Raw genomic sequence first — 20729 nt, 5'->3', positions numbered from 1 at the left:
ATAAAAAGTTACACCAGTTTAAAAAACAAAAATAAATTTTTTTATCATTTTCTCTTTTGTTTCGCATTTTAGGGTTAAGACTCAAAACCTATAAATTATGATTATCCGGATTCCAGGGAACACATCATTTTTATGATACATCTAAATTTAGAATTTCTTTAAACTAACTGTTTTATATCAAGACAGTTTCAATGTCAACCTGCCATTTAGTATTAAAATATATCAATTTTATCATGACAGGTAGAGAATAATTTAGAAAAACATTTTACATTTTTACAAACATGTCTTGTGTTTGACATTCTCAATCTAAATTTGAGAATATTTTCCTGCCACAGTTGTAAAATGGAATCGTCTGAAAGTCATATGCAACGACGTAGCTATGATTCAATAATCTAAAAGACGATTACTCCGAGATGATTAAAAATTTAATAATTTATGAAAATTTTTATGTTTGTTCATTTTTAAATCCAAATAGCTATTACCAGAATTATCATTTTTATTATGAAGACAATGTTATGCCAAATATTGAATGAGTGAATGTATTAACTTTTAGAAAGATTTTGAAATAATAATTTAACTAGTAATACCAGATAAATGAGACAAGTTGGCAATTGTATTTAGTGAGCTAACCTTTTCTACTTCAATTATTACTTCAGAGTTTCAAAATGATAAACAAATATTTGGACACATTTGTGGGCAAAAGAATTGCAAGAAATCTCCTAGCAATAAACTAATACAATTACATCATTTAAGAGGATTGCCATGAATGAACATAGTACAGCTGACAGATTTTCTGGTTTGTAACTTAAGTAGGTTTTCTGGCATGCAATGAAAAGTTTGATGCCATTTGCTACCGAAGAAATCACCAACAGAACACTAATTAACTTACAAGTGTCTATACAGAGTGACATAATGGTTAAATCATCTTGTAGGCTTCATTTTAAACCAGTAGGTAAGAAAATTTAGGTTTAATATTACTTGCGATATAGTCAAGTCAAGTTTATTTTGTCCAACCAGTAAAAAAAGAGTCAGTAATACGTAAAATTATTTTTTTAATATAGACAAAAAATTGATAGTGTCAAATATTCCAAATTCTGCACATATCAATTTATAAATATTAGGGTTATGTGATGATTCACCCTACAAATAAATACTTTCCAACATGAAAAAGTTTATGTCCAAATATTTTTTCAAGTTTCCATTGAAAATATCTTGTAATAACCTAACCGTGTCAATTTTTTGTCAACATATTTCATCGTAGGTGTTGATTATATCACACATAAATTTTTCACATGTGAGTCAGCAATTGAGGAATCTACCTTCTGGTAGCATAGAGGGCCGCTGATTGACATTGTTTTTCATTAACTCTTTTTATGTGACAACATAGCAACAAAATATAATTGTTTTAATGTCACATACAATTAAAATTACAGTGTTGGTGACATGTTATATCTGAGTGAAATATAACGTGCTGAAAAAAAACTTGACAATTTGGGGTAAAACTCTAAATCAGTGGAACATTTTCTATTCTTTAAAGACAAAAAAGTGCTTTGCCAATCAACCGTAACCCACGAAACATGTTCGGAATTCCAAAAATCGCGCAACGTTAACATAATAATATTTTAAAGTTGTTGTTGGTATACGCCCCCGGGCTATCTTTACTCTTAGAGACTGCTGTTCGTCGATTACTTACAGGAACGCGACAAAGCGCTTTGTCAGCAAAAATGATAAATTGGTTCCGTGCAACATAATGTCACAATCATAGGAAAAATGAAAATTTAAGTGCAGAATGTACCATTGCAATGACACATAGGCGGATCGGTGACCTGAATTTGCGAGCATGGTAAGTTTAGTGGCAGAATTTAACATTGGACAATATTAACGAGCTGGGAAACCAGTCAAGCGTAAAAAAACGCGGGAAGCATCGTCTGCTTCGTCGTCTGACAAATCAAGTCTGGTACCGGTAACTTAAAAGCAAATTCAAGTGACGTTATCCCTCAACCCTTTTATCATTTCCTGCTTGTGAACTGTTTAATAATTTATTAAATGCTCTGAATGACTTGGGTATTTCGAACAAATTCAAGTTCATTTTTTACAAGCCACCATTTAAGGCCCCAATTCTGCTTAAAAAAACAATAATATTCAATTGTCAAACGTTATTTTGATATATGCATATACAGTGTTATTTTTGATAAATAAATAAAGTTTTCATGGCTCTTCAAACGAAGAAGTGTCAATATTGGTTGGAGGAAATTTACAAATTACAACTCCGCAATTCAGATAAAACGGTGTCATGGGAAATCGTTAAAATAAAGGCTTAACTGAAAGATGAACGACGCGGTCATCTCGTTAACGTTATTACAATTACAGCAGAGGGTTATCTGACTTGTGGTAAAAATATAATAGAATTTAGCGACCGCTAACACATCACTACCGACCCAAACATTGATTTATTGATTCCCGGCGAGCTTGCGACAACTGAAAATGGTACAAAAGTGTGACGAGAAATTCCCTCGTGACCAAATTTACAGAAAAACTTGCCAATTTAGCAACGTAACTTCGTAAACACTAAATTTCCAATTATGAAACACGGGTCGTATTGAGGTTTTGTCATATAGAGAGATTTCACACCAATCCGATCGACGGAACAAACAAACAAATGCAGGAAATAAACTTGAAAGTTACGGCCATTAAACTGTTCCAACTTTTAGCATAAGCACATGTAATAATAAAAACCATTCATGCTAAATAGTGTGTCACTACATAGTAAATTTATTAGCGGGACGAAGACCCCAAATTCGGAAATAGCAGAGTTAAACTCAAAAATTCACCGCGCATTGAGAAAAATGTGCTGGGCGTGGCATCTCTTGAACACAGTTTCTACAAACGAATTTTCAAGTCGACTGTCAGAGGCGATTATTGGTGAATATCCAATCAAGGTCACAAGTTTAGAAAGTCGGCAACTAAAGCGACAAAAATGGGCCAAAGGGCTACTCGGTAACAGAAAGCTAGGTGTTTTTTATGTATGAGGTATTCGATGACGGCCGTAATTGAAAACTCTGGTAAAATTCCACTTACAAAGCTCAAGTAACAGGCATGGGATATGGGAAAATGACTCTTCCTCTTAAAATAAAAGAAACCAAAACCAAAAACGAGGTATCGTAAACAATTAGAGCGAATTCTCAAGTATCTTTCTACTCCGAGAAGTGGGTACTGTCCTCGTCCGTTCAAGCGTAACGAAAAAAGACTATATTACTTTGCTAAGCATACAGACAAAGGTGATCAAGGATTACGCGCAAAACCGCCCCGATTTTCACCTCTTTATCGCTTGAGAGGGCACGCTCACCATTACTAATCTGGTTTCATCTGCATGAAGGATACTTCTTCCCCATCTTGGTTAGATGAATTGTGCATTATATGACCAGCAATTTGGTAAAGCCACTTCTGCCATAATGGGATAGCGATGTCGTTTTTATCCCTTCATTGTAATGTTTCTTGAAATTTTTAGCCAATGATTTGTTTCTCAAAAATGCGAACCATAAGCGCATTATAACTTGGCAGGTACGCAAACAAAAGAATCCTTGTTTCGCATATCAGCTATTTGAAGAATGTGAATCGTCTGTTTACTTCAGAAATTCCCAGTCAACGAATTTTCGTTAAAAATATGATACGGACGATTTATGTTGCGAAATCGTCGGTAAAAAAAGGATCACCGTCTCATAAGTAATAAGTCATTCCAATTTCACATCTATTTCATTGCTCCTATAAAACACAAACTGCGGCACATTTCGCAATGAGTAGTCTAATATTATTTTTATGATAATAGCAAGGTCACACGCTCCCACTCACAAGGAGAATCCTCTTTTAGCATTTTTACGGGCTACTATACTGAAATGCTTGAAAAAAAAATTTTGCCATTAAAATTTCTTTGTCTAGACTAGACAGCAAATGGATGAAACTTCACAGCCAATCATGAACGACAACTGAATTTTTTTTCCGGAGGGACAAATTCCGAAAATTCAGAACACAGTCCACAACGAGATAACATTTCGTCGATCGGAAAGAGTTGGCAGTTCGCACGATAATAGTGAACTAACCTTATTTGGTATTATTTTTTAAATTCGGCGTAACAGGTTAAGTACAGCTAACGCATCCAAAGTCTAAAATCTGACAGCCGAACTGCACGCAAGGGCATAACAATGATTCGTACAAGTGAACATGCAATAATTATCGACGAGTACGGTAACGAGATTCAAATTTCATTAATGCATATACGCATGGCATGTTACATTCAAGAATTTTAAAAGCGAAATGACGTCTTACAAAACCAAAAACGTCATATGAGAATGAAGGCATGGTGCAGATCAACGCAAAGAACGCAATTATTGATTGTAAAAATGACTTTGGCCACGATTTAAAATACCTTAAATATAATTATTTGCTAAAGTTAAATCGAATAAGGAAGTGTGGCTTTATATTAGTATGGAACTCTTACTAACACGGGAGACTGAGAAACCAGTCACTTACAACACCATTCATGGAAATGTTAAGTCATGAAGGTCAAAACAAAGAGTTCTACCAAGCAAGACCCATCGATATTCTTCGATTAATCCCACAATCCAACCCATGTGAGGACTTGGTATGTAGCAAAGCACGTTGTTCTTTCTATATGATATAAGACCTGATATCTGATTCACGCGCAAATTAACCTGCGTTCATAGGACAGCGAGCTTCAGGAAGGAAGACATTATATACAGCTATAATACCGGTATGTATAATATAAGACTAAACATTTGAACTTTGTCAATTCGTGTTGACCTTTGTATGCTTTTGTTCCCACGCAAAGAAATAGTATAATAAACGTAATGTAGGGAACGTTTTTGCGTGGAATTTGAGTCTTCCTTACTTGGATAGTTAACGATTTTAGAATTCTTGATTGCGATTAATTTCAAATAAGTCAACAGGACTAAATTTGCATTAATGTAAATAAATTTAAAAATCTTGATTTCACGTTGAAATCTAAAATTTTTATATAAGAAACTGTCAGTTTGATAATTTGAATTTTTGAAACAAGATTACTCCGCGAAAAGCATAAATTACACCGCCAATCGAAACCACAATGCACCACAACCAAGTTAAGACGTAGGCTGACGGATGCATATGTGGCAATAAACATAACATTTACGAATTCATATGAATATTGCTCCGCCAGTGTGAATGTATACAAAAACAAACTCACGCAGATATGAACAAACATTGGGCAGCGTTGTGAAAAAACAAAGAAGATACACCAACATATTGAGGTTTTTATAGTTCTAGGCCGAACAGGGTACTCAGGCGTGATTCTAGGCTTCCAGTTAGGGCTGATTAATTTTGAAACTTTGGGAAAACTCGATACAGGATCTACGAGAATCGGGTGATTAGAGAAACCACAGATGATGTATATATCTCCTTGTTTACTTCAAAATACAAGTTAATATTACCTTCTTTTTATCTCTCATTGAACCTTTTCCCCGAACCATGATTTTGCATTTCGCCTCTTGTTCTAGTTGTTTTGCGGTCAAACCCCGCGGTCCGAGTATCCTTCCCACGAAATTGTACTGAAAGAAACATTAAAAAAAATTGTAAATTTAACATGAAAGTATTATTATTAGTAATCATAAGAATGAGTCGAAAATTGACTAGGAATTGAACTTCCAGTTAAAGCACCACTATAAAATAAAGTAAAAATGATATTATATATACATGCCATAGGGGTGAGTAGGCCTAACAAAACATGTTAGACATTCTACATATCTTTACGTCTATCGCGACGGCGATGTGTTGTCGCACGGACGACAATTGACATTGAAATTTAATTTTCTACCCAGTTCATGTTGAATTTGTCGATGTTAATTAGGTTGTGGTATCGCCCTTACACCATGCGAGGTTCGCAAGTGAGTCTACACTAGAATAACAAATGCAGTAAATTCAATTGAATTTAAAGGTAATCAACAAAAAGGGATTATAAGGTACGGGTGCGTGTGGTTCATTGTCATAAAAATCAAATCCGCTGTCTATATGGGAGCTCTAGGAGAGATCAAATGGCGAGTGAGACCAGATAATCGTAAACGAACGCGTAGGACGTAAAAATCGATTCAATTTTACCAATTTTATAACAGTAATTACAGAAGCATACGCTGTACTTCTAAATGTCATGAAATACGACATGATGGTAACTGAACACTTTTATAGCGCCTAATAATGGTCATTTAGAAATCTCTTGGATGGAAATAAAATAAGGCCAAGTGGTAAATCTAACCCTAACACGAAATTGATTTGAAACTGAAAATAACAAAGGCGGCTCATCAATGACAAGTAGAAATCTTAATCGTCGTGCAATAAGTACTATAAGGGATATGGAATTGGTATTATCGCCATGCAAAGAATAAAATAATTGCCAACTTCCCTAATACTTGAAACACTTAACTATATAGGTGGACATTTGAGAAAAATCTATGCTGCAGTGAAATAAGCTGGAATTTTGTTGGCGGTGTGACCTAATAGTTGGCAAGACAACCAACTTGAGTTCTCTTCTTGGATTCAATATCACGTTACATGAACTTCGACCAAAAAATATTTTCTATAATTTTAAAACAGTGGTAACTGTTATTTTCAATTCTGTTTATTTCAAGGTTGCTAGGTAAGCACAAAATAGATAATCTATTCTAACCTAATATAAACAGGAAGACAGACCAGAAAATCGTTTTGGGGATAAGACAGGATAATACCGTAGTTCGACGTTGGGACCCATGGTAACCCCATGGAACGATTGCTCAAAAAAAATAAAGAATAAACATCACCATCACAGAACGACGTGCGCCCAAAACACAATCATTGCAGAAAACACGCTTCGATCTTATTTTAGTAATTCTTTCTTAGTACCAATACCAATATCGCACATGGTGAAAACAGTTCAAATTTGTTGCTATGGAAACGGCCACAAAAATGCAAAAAAAACGAAGGAGGCCATGTACCCCGCACCCCGGATGTTCGTTGCTGGGCATGCTTGCAATGTTATTTTGACAACATACAACATACCACGCGAAAATTTTTAAATACTGAACAACAAACACAAAAAAACATCTTCCGCCCATGTGTGACTTGTACATGCCAATCTAATAAAGATAACAGATTCACGGAACTGGTAACCTAACGCCAGAAAATCGTTTCTCAATGGATAATGATGTTGACATCTGATATTCAGAGACTGCTTGATTACAGCGAAGATTTTTTGTTGCGAAATCCCGCCAAATCAGAAAATATTATACTATTCAAGTAAGGCCACATATTCATTTCCCTCGAAAATCTTATTTAATCAAAAAAGTGCGAAAAAAAAACAGCTTTAATAATGTTCTTTGAGACTGAGATTTTTCTCAAACGGTCACAAACACAGTTGCGTTCTGTTAAAATGACGTACGGAACACCAGATTCGAAATAGCCATTTCGGTTGGGTATCGCCAGCACAGTTTCTTAAACCACGTTCAGGAGATTGGGGCGAGAGAGTTGCCAACATGTTGCATACTAATAGCTAAGTCCCCGATTCGAACATTTTTCAAAAGTTGATACGCCGAAAATGCCCTTCACAAAGCTCTAAACGTTTTCATAGTCGCGTTAACAAATTAAACATAGTTTATCACCTTTGGTCAAATTGACATATAAAATATTTCGTCACGTGCGTAAGTTCTACGAAGTGGTTTACAAAGTATCTTCACGAAGCTTAAAATTGGGCAACAGCTTGTGATTTTAGATAATAAACAAACAAGTAGTGATTTTTAAAAATAAACGCGCCCTTTTCATTTCAACGGGTGACTCGTCGCAACCCTCTCGACGGTGTTGTGGTAAGTTACATGAATTAATTAAGACTTCGAGACACGAATTACCAAATTAGTAATCGGGGAACGACAAATCACAGTTGTGTAAACATTTCAACAAAATTACAAAGGTTCTTTCGTGTTGGAGAGGCCGTACGATTACATCTCTCTTGGCGATTTTTCTCGAAAACAAATTCGTCAAGATGAAGGAATAGGCGAGCTGCCAATGTTTGAATGTGGTAAAGAAGGTCATGGCCATAGATAAACAAGGTACATGTTTTCATTACTGTAAAAGGATTGCGCATATGTAACTGGGCGTTGATGCAATACGTATTTTGAAATGTACATGGAAATGGTGCCATTCTTGAACTGGCATATTTTATATTAATAAAATATGTAATTTTATTATTAATTTAATTTTTTCATTTTATTAAATAATATTATTTTATTATTAGTCACACAAACGTCCACGTGAGGCGAGAATAGGCTAGACGAATAGGAAAAATTTATTCTTCATCTCTGCAACGGCACTTGTCAAAACAATAAAGAGATTTCCGAATATGTGCCGGTGTTGCGTGAAATATGAAGCCACTGGTCAGCCGTCGACTAGAATTACAAAACTGCAAGGTACTTGGCTCTGATACCATAGTAAACCCCTTAAGCAATGGTATTTCTTTGGTGCACAACGTTGCCCGCTTGGCCTTTTGTCTTCCTGGTAGCATTAGGTTACAGCGGTATCGAATCGGATGTAGCATTTGTCGCCAAATATAGGCTTATTACAATGCGTTGCGTGTGGCTTGCTGGATATATTGCGTTAATAAAGGTTAATCCGGTGTTAGTGGAAAATATTTGTAGTTGAAAAAAACGTGCTGAATTTTACTCTTATTTATATTTGGGCAGTAAAACCAGTTGAATAACAGTTACACAATCCACCAAAGCATCTTCAATTGCTAATATCCAACCTTTTTGTTGAATTTTCCAATGGTTTTGGTGCCAAATGGTATATTACGCTTAATTTAAGTTTCTTGTTAAAATTGCCCCGTGCCTAATAGAATCTATTACGAATCTATCCATAACCCTCTATATATGATCTGTACGCAATTTCTGTGACATATTGCATGAAACATGCATTAAACAGGGAAGCGTTCAACTTTAGCAACGTTCTTAAAAACATTAATTTTGCATGAGAACGATCTTTTAATCATACGATACGCGAGAATACAACAGGCAGCTAACGTTATCTCAACGTGCGAGACATCTTACCAATATTATTTTAAATTCAAAGCGAAATCTAAAGATGGTAGTTCCGAAGATCGGGTGTTTTTTTTGCAACTGTTAAATATTTATTATTGGAAGTTCAAGTTATGATAATAGTTTTTAAAATGCTATTCTTTGCATATATATATCTCGCATCGTAATTTCAATCAACGCCCTTTCTGTACTTACCTATTAGAATAATTGCTGATTGACAGTAAACTTTAATCGAAATAAATAGAATAATGTGTGATTCCGTTGCGCCATGGACAGCCATGTTATTGTGGATATACCAATGTGAAAGAGCACTTTATTTAGATCGTTTGCCACATCAAAACGCACCAATATATAAAAATTTGGATACTACTGCATACACGGACCAGAACGTATAAGCCAAAATGTGCGAAATGTGTCAATCTTCGAAGGCGAAAATTGTACGGGAACGCTATGCTTGTGTTCAGCAATTGAGACGAACAATATTTGAAATCAGAAGCATCGATATTTCAACACATAGGCCTCAATACACCAATGTGTTGTTATTTTTGCGTTCACATGCCTTTTGTGTATAGAATATACCGCGTCACGTTTAGAGGAACGAGGAAACAATAGAAAGTTTAGTTAAACGCAGACGGTCGGTGGAGGTATCGATGTAATCCGCCTTTCGTCGTTAAAATTTCACAACCGATTTTTTCGTACAAACAAGTGTGATTACATCATAATAATATAAACTCAAGCTGTTTATCAGGTGCTCTGATAACAATTTTATTTTCGATCGACGCGAATATTTCCGTTACAGATAGCATCTATGGCGAAATGTGAATATTTAGACCACTCAGTGACAAGTTTTATACACTCTTCAGACTTGATCAATCGAGTTTTGAATTGACATGTTTTCAAAAACCCAATAGAGCGTTTAAACGTATTACGCAAAACACGTCAAGCATAAAAAAAAAATTTCCAAGCGTAATAACATGTTGATACACGGATCTAATAACCGTGATTTCAGCTACCTACTCATTCTATAATTCCAAGCTGTATTGTATATCGGCCTGTTCCATGGCATATGCTTGTAGTATCGAAAATATACAATCATAATGTATACGGGTGACGAAGAGTCGATAACAATCACGGCTGACAACTAGAATTTACACCTCATATTATGAGCAGATTGAAATGTCATGTGACCCAGTTTTGTTTTTTTAATTTTGTGTCCTATTATTCAATCAAACCAATAATATTACCTTATATGTTATGTTTTTTGTTACTTGGAAATTATTTCGAAAACTTCACTAGCTTATAGGTATTGAAAGTGATTCAAACACTGGAGCAACTAATATTCAAATATAATTTCATTTGAAAACATATGTTCTACATTAATCCAAGTCGTGTTATTTACCAAATCTAAAGATAACATACATATGTAAGTTACATGATATCAATCGGTCACTTCTGAGAAGTAAGACATCTGGTCCATACTTGGCAAATTGCTGAATTACAAAAAAGAGTTCATCGTACCTCGGGATGTTCTTTGATTGGAACATAAACTTTTTCTGTTAGTATAACAGTTGGTCCTTGTGCAACAGGAAGTTCGAGAGGCATGGAGTCTCCGTTCTGGAACAAGACTGATCTGACTTTGACAATTTCTGAAATAAAGAAAGCATATGAGCATAATTAAACATTATAATACGTGATTCATAAATAAGGTTCCAATCTCCGATTTTTGACAAACGAAAAGTCATGGTAAACAAGTACATGGCGTCTTAAATGACGTTAGGATGCTCATATCCCAATACCTGTATATTCCAGATATTCTGATAGACTAATACTATACTTATTTTAATAAAAATATAATGAACCGTGTGAAATTTAACTCCCCTAAAATTTAATAAATAAATGTGATGTAGGTACCGTTTATAACAATGCTAATCGTACGAACATATTGTATTTATTATTGAAAGAAATGCAAAAAAATGTATTTGATTTGTCACGATTTGATAATTATAAAAACATCTGGTATTCGCCTGATATTGGTCATCGCAGCTTTTTGCACACATAAAAGATCGCTAGCGACTTGCGTCTCAAAAATGAGACTTTTTGCTCGTGTAGTGTGAGCCCTTGCTTCGAACGAAGTATGTAACAAATCTTTAGGTGGTAAGCTATTAACAATTTCCGTCAATATCGAAATGAATACTTTTGAAAAAATCAGCCGAATCAAACGAAACGATCGGCCATCGTAAATCTATATATATAACAATAAATTATCGTAATTATTTCGTAATGTAGAAGCAGTTCCATTTTGATATTTTGTATTTCTAATCTTCGGCGACTGGATCGGATAAGTTACGTATACGGGAAGGTGCGTCTGAACGGAATCTGCAAGTAATTCTTCCGCGAATGAATTATTCCGTAAGAAGACGAAATAAACACGCAGAAGAGGGTATTTTAACCTCACTAGTGACGATCTGTTTTCCGGCTTGTCATGAAAACTTCAGTCCCGTCGTCGCCATCATCAATTACGCCAATGACTCGACGGAAAGATGAAATATTAAAAAGGTTCAAGCGAACCTGAGGTCCAAAGTTTAGAGGTCTCGAACGAAGTTTTCAAATACGTTTGGTTTGAATCATAGCTTTGGTTTAAGACTGTACTCCCATATATAAAATATTTATATTGCTTCTTTCTACTGGGTCAAATTTCAAATTACGGAAACACGTTCGGAGTCATTTTCAGAGGAAAGTCGATTACTTAATTAAGCTTGTGCTGATATTTGACAATAGTTTTTAATAAAAAAAATCGGTTTAGATGGCATACAACGATTTATGAAGAAAGGAAACGATATAAAAACGCCCAGACAAAATGTAAAATCTAAAATTTGGAGCACATTATTTTTGAGTGAAGGACGGAATATAATAAGTTCGCAACAAATATGAAAATTAAGTTTCAATAAAAGTAATTGCAATCAGTCGCCCAAACCTTGAGAACACGTGACCTCGATACGCTCAATTTAACAAGCCAGAATTCGATGCAAGAAGATGCTGCGTTCGTGCATCATTCTAATGTATCACCACCAATCAACATACCTTTCGCGATTAGAATTTGCTTGAGGCCATATTGAAAATCCGACCTCAAATTCTTTCCTAACTAGTAGCTTCGTAATTTTGTTTACTTAACTTTCGTTAATACTCAATTATCGGTTACTGCAAAATCGGAATATAAATCTTTCGTAATTCAATTTTAGTGAACGGTAATTATACATAGCGCCATGCTCATAACACCCTTTAGGTGGAATTAATGTAGCGATATTGATATTACTAAAAATTTGTTATCGTAAAAGTGAAATGAACGAATTCCTAATTTACGTGTGTAAAACATAGTGCCAAGTGGTAAAAATTAACAAATACCCCTGATTAAGGGTTATGAATATAGATATCGGTGGAATCTTGTAGTTAAAAGAACCAACAAATCTCCGAAACTTCTACCACGACAGCCATTTGTCAGGCAAAAAGATGATTCGATATGTTTTTACCATAGCTTTAAATTCGGAACTCCATTATCAATATTAAAGTAGATATATCTTTGAAAATGACTCCAATCACGAAATTAAATGAATATATTTGTGTTATGGCGTAGAAAAACTCTTAAATCAAGTAAAAGTTTTAATGTTCTAAATTTAAAAAAACATGGCAGGATTTTTATCATACACGTGGACATGATAATACGCATTGTGACAAACAAAATATAGCTTGTTTTAATTGTGTAGGGTTATGTGAAACCTTTAAAAATTTAGATGCCAAAATGCAATATCACTGGTGTCAAATTTCATGTGCGTGATTTTTTGCACCAAAACTATCAAATTTCACCTGCTCTAAAGAAAATAATGTTATCGACAAACAACCGCAAAACGCGCATTTCGCAAAAAAAAAACGAACATCGGTTACAAGAAACCATCAAATTTCCCACAAAAATGCAACAAAATGTAATCCTATATATTGTGGTACATCAGAGAGTAAACACATCAAATCATGCACACAAAGCAATATTCATTGTTTCGCTCTTTCGGAAATATTATTCAAGTGTGATAATCAGAAAATTGGCGCAAATTTGATTACTGGACAATTGAATGATCCAGCGGAGCGCAATATACCATTATATAGATTTGATTTCTGTCGGATCTCGTTCGTTGGAATACTTCAGAATAAATCGGTCCGGAATTGAAGTGCACTGTTTTGGTAACAGTTAATTAATTACATAAACTGAGTGGCGCCAAATAAACCACTTCAGTATGTCCGTTGCGATAGGGTTTATTTATGCCTTTCATGGTATACAATTTTAGAGCTATAGTATTTATCTCAACCCTGTGGAAATTCAATTTTTGACAAATATCGCGCGGTCTTTTTCTCATATTATACTTGCGTGATTTTCACAAATATAATTTATTTTTCCATTGCAAGGTAGAATGTCCGATTGATATTTGGTCAAAACATGTTGCTATTAAATTTTAAAAATCTATTATGAAGTGTGATTCCGTGGTCATTCAATGGTAACCAATCTTAATCTGACCCACTTGAAACACACTCTATATTTTGTAAGCGCTGGATCACAAAAACCAAAGCATTTTAGTCAATCGCGTCCAATCCTGTCAACATGAAACAACTTTGAGATCATAATAATAGTTGCTATTTGCTTGAAATATTAATTGGTCAACGAAATGTTCACTAAAGGCTTATAATTAATTTTTGTTTTCCCCATTTCATGGTTTCACGAGAGATCCCCCATCCTCCCATTTCAGTTTCACCTCTAGAATTATTCTTACTTTGATTAAGCTGTTTGGTTCACAAAATATTTGGTCAGCTAAAATAGTCAAAGTCATAAAAAAATAAACATACAGCCAGATTTACCATAATTTAAAACTTTTTTATGTGCTAATATCAAACAAAACAGCATTGATTGCATTGTGAGTCATATGTTTTGTACAAGACTGAACGCTTCATTTATCACTGTAAAGTGTACACAAATTGTCCACTCATATTACAAAACCATTACAAAGATACAATATAAGTCTCAACTCCGGCGGTTTGAGCTCTGTATTATTTCCTGTGTAAATTGCTAGAAGACCTTAGGAAACGACTACAGAATGCTTGAACAGTTCAATTGGTCTAGAAGTATTATAGTTATTAAGATAATACCAACGAAGGGATGTAACATTTATTCTGGTAACTGCAACAGAATATTTTATTGAATATATGCTCAACAACTAATATGATGTTTCGATCTTAATCAGTCTTACAATTTACAATCTTACTTTATTTACTTAATATACCATACAATCACATGTCAACATTTAATTATACAAATTGAAAAATTCCCATCAGTTTGAGTAATGTATATTGAAAACAATGTTTAAATACTCATACATACACAGCATTATGTCAATTTGGCTTTGAAATTTTCTTTGCATTGTGGTTGACTTTGTATTGACGCATTCAATATTTAAAAATGGCTCAATAAATATGTTAAAAGGTTTGCTTCCCACTACCATTGTTTGCTATGTCAATGCAGTGTGTTAGGTTTCAATACACAAAACAAAGAGAGTTTTGTTTGAACTGACAATATTAATGTAAACTGTAGTATTACAATTTTCTGTTACACAATATAATATGTGTAATTTATGTATAAATTGTGGCTATAGCAATATTGAAATACAATAACTTATTATTTTTCACTTTGTTTTTGTTGTAAATACTCTAACAGAATGTTTTAATAAACATCACAGTGAAACATTCATTGTGTAATCCTTCAAACTATAATACAAATTCTTAACATTATTCTTTGAATTCTTATTATCCTATTCTATTCAATCAATCAAGTAAGTCTTTCACACATTCGATCGCAATTGTTTTGTGTAATAAATCTCCAGTCATATAAAACCTTCAAAAGTTAAATTTTTAAATTATTCATGATAAATGTGGCAACAATGGTGTATATTACACCTGAGTTTTATTGCATTTCATTCTACAAACCCAGATAATCAATATCCTATGAAGAGAATTTTTAAGACGGAAGAAGTATTTATAATAAAACTCAGGACAATCTTCTTGACAATCTCTCAACATATAATTCTTCTATATGAAATAACCCAATCTTGTAGCAATGTACTCACCTTCATCAAGTAACCTTTCAACATGTAAAAAAATACTTGGATAACTTTGACATTGTTTCTTATCTTTTAATAGTTGTTGAAGATAGTTGCACCTTTCCTTTGTTTTGCTGTCAGAATCGTGTGGCAGTGATTGCATAAGTGCTTGTGTTGCACCTAACAATGTGTTTGCGCAAAAACCATTTGACCTTGATGTGCTACTTTGTAGCTGGCTTATTTGACTATTAGTTGAATTAAAAGTTTGAATCGAGGGAGCCATAGAAATTCTCGACAATGGCTGAGATACTGTGCTTGCAAATCCATTTAATGGAACCATGTTTAATGCCGCGGATTGTGCAGGCAACGTTTGCGAAGTCATTGAATTTGTCAAATATGCAGTCTGATTTTCAAATTTAACACCAAAGTCCGTCAGGGTTTGTGCACCAGCAAGATTCATCAGGCATTTGAGTTGAGCAAATTTTTGATAAAAAATACTAAAACTATTAACACTGTTATTGGTTCAAGAATAAATATATTAATTTCAATAACAAAGAGGATATCAAAGAGTTTCAATATATGTCACGAAGTTAATCTCTTTATTTTGACAGTCCTGGTGATTTATGGATACTGTGGGACAAAGTCACTAACAAGCTAAATAGGCCCATGAAAAATATAGCTACAAAGGATGCTCCAAATAAACCTTGACACAAATGGGATAAAAAAAATCATTTTTATATCACTTTTTATTTTCTCGTCATGTAATAACATCTACTAATAGTAGAACTCTTTTTTTTAGACCACTTTGAGCTTTCAAAATTCAACTTTTCACTCAAATAAATTAGATTGGATTCTACCACCTATCAGAAACTGTCTGTGTTTAAAAAAAACTGAATATAATCTGAATTTCTATCTCTCTCTCTCCAATTCCTAATTACCCCTACTTATACAGAAATCTATTGTAAACAATCAAATATAAAAACAGATTAGGGATTGCATTGTCATGAAATGTCATGGGAATTAGTAAGCCAATAAGTATTGAACTAATTGGCCCCTAAGGTGGAAATTACCATATTTTTATACAAGAAGCTGAATGGAATCTATTGCCTTAATAAATTTCAAAATTGAATCACTGTCCAATCTAATTTTTATAATTCATTTCATCTAACCTCAAAATTGACTTAATGCTGAGATAAATTGTATATAAATCTGTCTGTATGTCTACACATTCCCATAACATCGGATTTGGATATGTGATAATATTTATAGTCACATACATATAAAAGCTGCATAACTGTTTTCTTATACTGCTATAAGAATTATATTATGGCATTATGTTATGTTTTTTCTGAGCACCTAAGAATTTTGATCATATATCTGTCTATAGTCAGATAGTAGAATTTAGATGATTGGTTCAAATCAACTTTTAATGTCTCATGGCTTCCCAATCCTTGTACTATTAATTCATTCTTCTGAATAAATCATCTTATTTTTGGGTTTAAATTATACTCGTAATTATAAATCTAAATAATTGTATACACTGCAACCTGCTCAGGCACTGAGTTACCGTATGCTAAGTACTGTAGTACACACAGCTCAGGGCAATTTCTGAGTTTGATCAGTCAGTCCACTTGAGTTACTTTATCTCTGTTCAAGAGTTCTTCAATTACAACTGTTTTTATCATTACTAACATAGTATTAAGTAACTTAATACCGCATACTGGCATACGAAAGATGTTATATGACTCTTGTCTTAAGGCTATCAACACCTGAGGCTAGGTTGGTTTGTGCGACTTTCTCCTGCGTCAGAACAACCAAGTTATCTTGTATTTGCATTCCTGTGGTAGCTATAACATGATAGAGCAAGCAAATACCACTTGAAAAAACTACACGCTGCAGAGTACGAGAGCGATAAATAGGGCAGCCACAAAGATCTCTACCGCATTGAAAACCAAAGAAATGAAAAGACAGACGGGTCACAGCAGAATTCGGCATCGAGAGAGCGAACATTGAAGTATTGTTTACATTAGGTTTACGCTCGACTGATTCGTCTCCAAGTCTTTGTTTCGTCATAATTTATTCCAAGAATATCATTTATTAAATAGCATGAAATATTTCCTACCACGGTATTAACATTCAGTAGTTTAAATCTTTTTAATCACAGCGACGTGCATTAAAACAGATGGCAAATTCATCTAATCTCATCTACGTTCCTTAGATTTAAAATAATCAAACACGCAGACGATTTACTACCTAAATGAATAGCAATGCATGCTCGTGTTATCCAAATACGGAGCGCATAATTAGCTAATGCATAAATGGTAAATGTGTCCCGTTATTTCTTGAAAATTAACAGTTCTGTCACACAGTTTTCGACTACCAATCTATGGTTTAAAAGAGAAAAATGTCATATATATTCGAGTCTATTCTATTTTACCCAAATAGTCGAATATGGTGATATTGCATCATTTTGCTGGTGTAATTAATAACCTTCAAAAAATTGTCTTACCTTCGTCTAGTATTCTGTCAATGTGAACAAACATTCCGCCAAAATTCTGAAGCTGTTTCTTATCTTGCAGTAGCTGTTTGAGATAAAGACATTTGTCTCTGGTCTTTCGTTCTTCGTCATTAGATGAATATGAGGCCGTGTTTGTTCCAGGGGAGCATATTGGATTGTCATTCGAACTTTGAGTTGATGACGAACTGTCCATTGAGCTAATTGTGCTATCACCTGGTCCTTGCTTGGGTAACATAGCGGGAATAGAAACTGGTGGAGGTAGTATAGACCCTGGTTTTCCGAGGACAGGGTTGTTATGGAGAAATTGGATTGGAGGTTGCTGCGGTGGCAAAGTCTTGACCGACTCGGTAAACCCTTGTCCTGGGAGCTGCTGTGGGAGTGGGTTAAAAGTCCTCACATGTGGAAAATTGATGCCGGCTGTGAGGGGCATAGGGGGATAGTGGTTTATAGCCTCAATCTTGTCAGTTGGGTGGATCAATACGTAAGAAAATGGTGGTTATGTAGTGATTTCGTCTTTTGTTAGACTCTGTACACGTATTAAACGCAAGCTATATGGTAGTAAATGAGCTGTAAAAATGAATATTAAAAAAATAGGTCAACGCTTTATTGGAAAAAATTCACCCGATAGGCCGGAAAAAGTAGATAATTGCACCTGGCTACTTTTTGTCCTCTGCTGACTTCTCGTGGATTGAGTTTCATCTTGCATCAAAATGTATACCTTCATTTGGATCATATTAACTAACATGAGCCAACCGTAACGACGTACAAGCCCTATGTGACAGATATGTTTCTGTCATTTTAAAGCTACGGGTTTTACCACGAACTTATACTGGAACGCATTTTTTCTATCATTTCGCAAGAATGGTAAACCAAAGAATGCTATTAGAATGAAGTTTTCTCATGATTACCCAACTATGAAGCTTCGGAATCGAATACCTTGATAGTGTTTACGAAAAAAAATTTCCGCTTGGTCTGGTATGAAGTAAAACGCGTTGAAATTTATTTTGAGACTGATGATATGTGTTGGGAATGGTATTTTAACGAAAAAATATCGTGATTGCAAAGAATAAGTATCAAAACACAAAGTATTCACTGCTCCATTTTACCGAAAACTTTTAATAGCGTGCTCTGCCATGATATTTCACCTGAATAGGTAACTCTATGAATATGAAATATTTACAATCAAATGCATATTCAAGATGGATTTTTAGAATATAGGTGAAATTTCGTTATTGATCCTTTGTTCATTAATCAAATTTTTGATCTGAGGATAACCCGACCTTAGCTATCTGTGACCTTTTATTCAATTTGGCCAACGCGAGTTTGTATATTACGTATCTACATTTTACCAACAGTTGAATTGTGAATTAATTTTTTCAATTTGAATACGAAAAACTAACAAAAGTGCATTTTGTATCAGACAGCATCATGTCCCTAAAACTATTCGGAATTCTCTAAGCAAATGTGCGTTTTGAGCGACTGATGACAAATCACCATCTTCCCGCCCCAATAAATAGTTAGTTCATTTCATAAGAATGATCTATTGTTATACGTGATTCTACCTTTCGAACCGTTATGCACGACGTCCTGCGACACAAATTTAGGTAATCATCCCATTGACGACGGATGAAATTGCAGGCTTCGTTTTGAATATTTTCCAGATTGTTTTGTCATATGTATAATCTTTGTTTCCTGACACAACAATATATTGTAACTTAAGAATATATATATTTCGGAAGGGAACGATAGATGCTCAGATGAGATGAGGGTGTTGCACAGATTATATGGTACCACTTTAATCATTTTTAAACAATTCACTAACAGATTACTATCAAAAAGTTGGTATTTATCAAAAGTTCTATTAAAATAAATCGATTCTTAAAAATATAATATGAAATTGATTCAAACCAAATCTCTGTTCCTTAAGTTAATTTTGATTCCTTTTCTATTGCACGTGCACATCATTAATACCTCTTTATTACTTTAGCACTCGTTTATAGATTTGACATTTAGTAATTTTTAAAGGGTCAACCACGGGGGGATAGATAAATTATGCTCGAAATAGGCGACTTATATCCGGTTCATGTCAGGTTTGCGTCAAATTAACCGGTCACTGATTTGTAACCAAGATGGCATAAACTACGATAAATTCCATAATATTAGCATCGTCTTTTGTATACACCCCGAAGGCAAGAAACGACGATTCTCGGCGATAAACTTTGTTGATGCTATCTGTCATAATGCTCAAACAACGGGCCTCGTTATGAATCTTAATATTGAGTCGTCGATATTAAATTATGTCATCCAAGTTTTCAAAAAAATGCACAAAGATTTATAGTCTATAGATCGTGGGGCTTTTCATAAGATAAAATATAATTTATACCTAATTCAGACACCTAATACGCTATAGCAGTATTCGATATCGTGTTTCTGTTATGATGCAATTTGGCATCTCCATATCTTCTTACATTACCACCAATTCGAAAAGATTAGTTAATATGCGGCGCCTTTCAATATCCTAATGCGAATATTCCTGATTCTGATCTTCTAATCTCGGTAACTTATTTCTCGAATTTCAATGAACAAACAGATCCATTTTATGATATCACAGTCTACTTCTTAGACGCCGACTCAACTTATTGCTAAAGCAAAATTCAACAATCTATAGAAAATGTCATGTCTAAACAATCTATGAGGTATAAACAGTTCTCGTTGCAACTTTTGTTATAGAAAGTGTGCCCCTTTTTACAAAAACTAGGATTTTTATTGCGGTGTGTTCTGATTCCTAAATGCAAAATTTGTCTAACCATCTATAACAAGACTGCCCAAGATTGAAATATTAGGGCGCACACCGGGGAACAAGATGCAAAAAATAACACGGTAGTTGACAGTAATAATTTAAACAAAAACACTTAGACGAAGCCCATTTATTGCTTCACTAATTTTGTACAAGTAACGAAAGACGACCACTTT

The 20729-nt window shown here is 34.2% G+C and overlaps 1 protein-coding gene and 1 long non-coding RNA gene across 8 annotated transcripts in view; one reads left to right on the top strand and one right to left on the bottom strand.

The window, feature by feature from the left end:
- LOC120348551 (KH domain-containing RNA-binding protein qki.S-like) overlaps window positions 1–18323 on the bottom strand; it is a 35693-nt gene extending 17370 nt beyond the window's left edge. For 5 of the 6 annotated variants that reach the window (XR_013479697.1, XR_005570238.2, XR_005570237.2 and 2 more), the window contains exons 1-3: window positions 17748–18323; window positions 10623–10750; window positions 5484–5600 (exon numbers count right to left, since the gene is read on the bottom strand). Coding sequence is in view for 3 of the 6 variants with exons in the window: in XM_039418712.2 (XP_039274646.2) it covers window positions 5484–5600; window positions 10623–10750; window positions 17748–18186 (684 nt within the window). In the remaining 3 variants the exon portion in view is untranslated. Of the gene's footprint in view, window positions 1–5483; window positions 5601–10622; window positions 10751–15265; window positions 15776–17747 lie in introns of those variants that run through there. The other variant, XM_039418710.2, reaches the window with a different exon arrangement.
- LOC120348553 (uncharacterized) lies at window positions 7997–17810 on the top strand. 2 transcript variants are annotated; one of them, XR_005570239.2, is made up of 3 exons: window positions 7997–8123; window positions 8309–8480; window positions 16038–17810. It is a non-coding gene; the product is annotated as an uncharacterized LOC120348553 (long non-coding RNA). The 2 variants fall into 2 exon arrangements; XR_013479715.1 differs by lacking the exon at window positions 8309–8480 and having other exon boundaries at window positions 8003–8123.
- Window positions 18324–20729: the final 2406 nt, after the last annotated feature.

The sequence above is a fragment of the Styela clava genome, chromosome 1 (genome assembly GCF_964204865.1).
Source record: "Styela clava chromosome 1, kaStyClav1.hap1.2, whole genome shotgun sequence".
Lineage (NCBI taxonomy): Eukaryota > Metazoa > Chordata > Ascidiacea > Stolidobranchia > Styelidae > Styela > Styela clava.
This window is presented reverse-complemented; position numbering and strand designations above follow the sequence as displayed.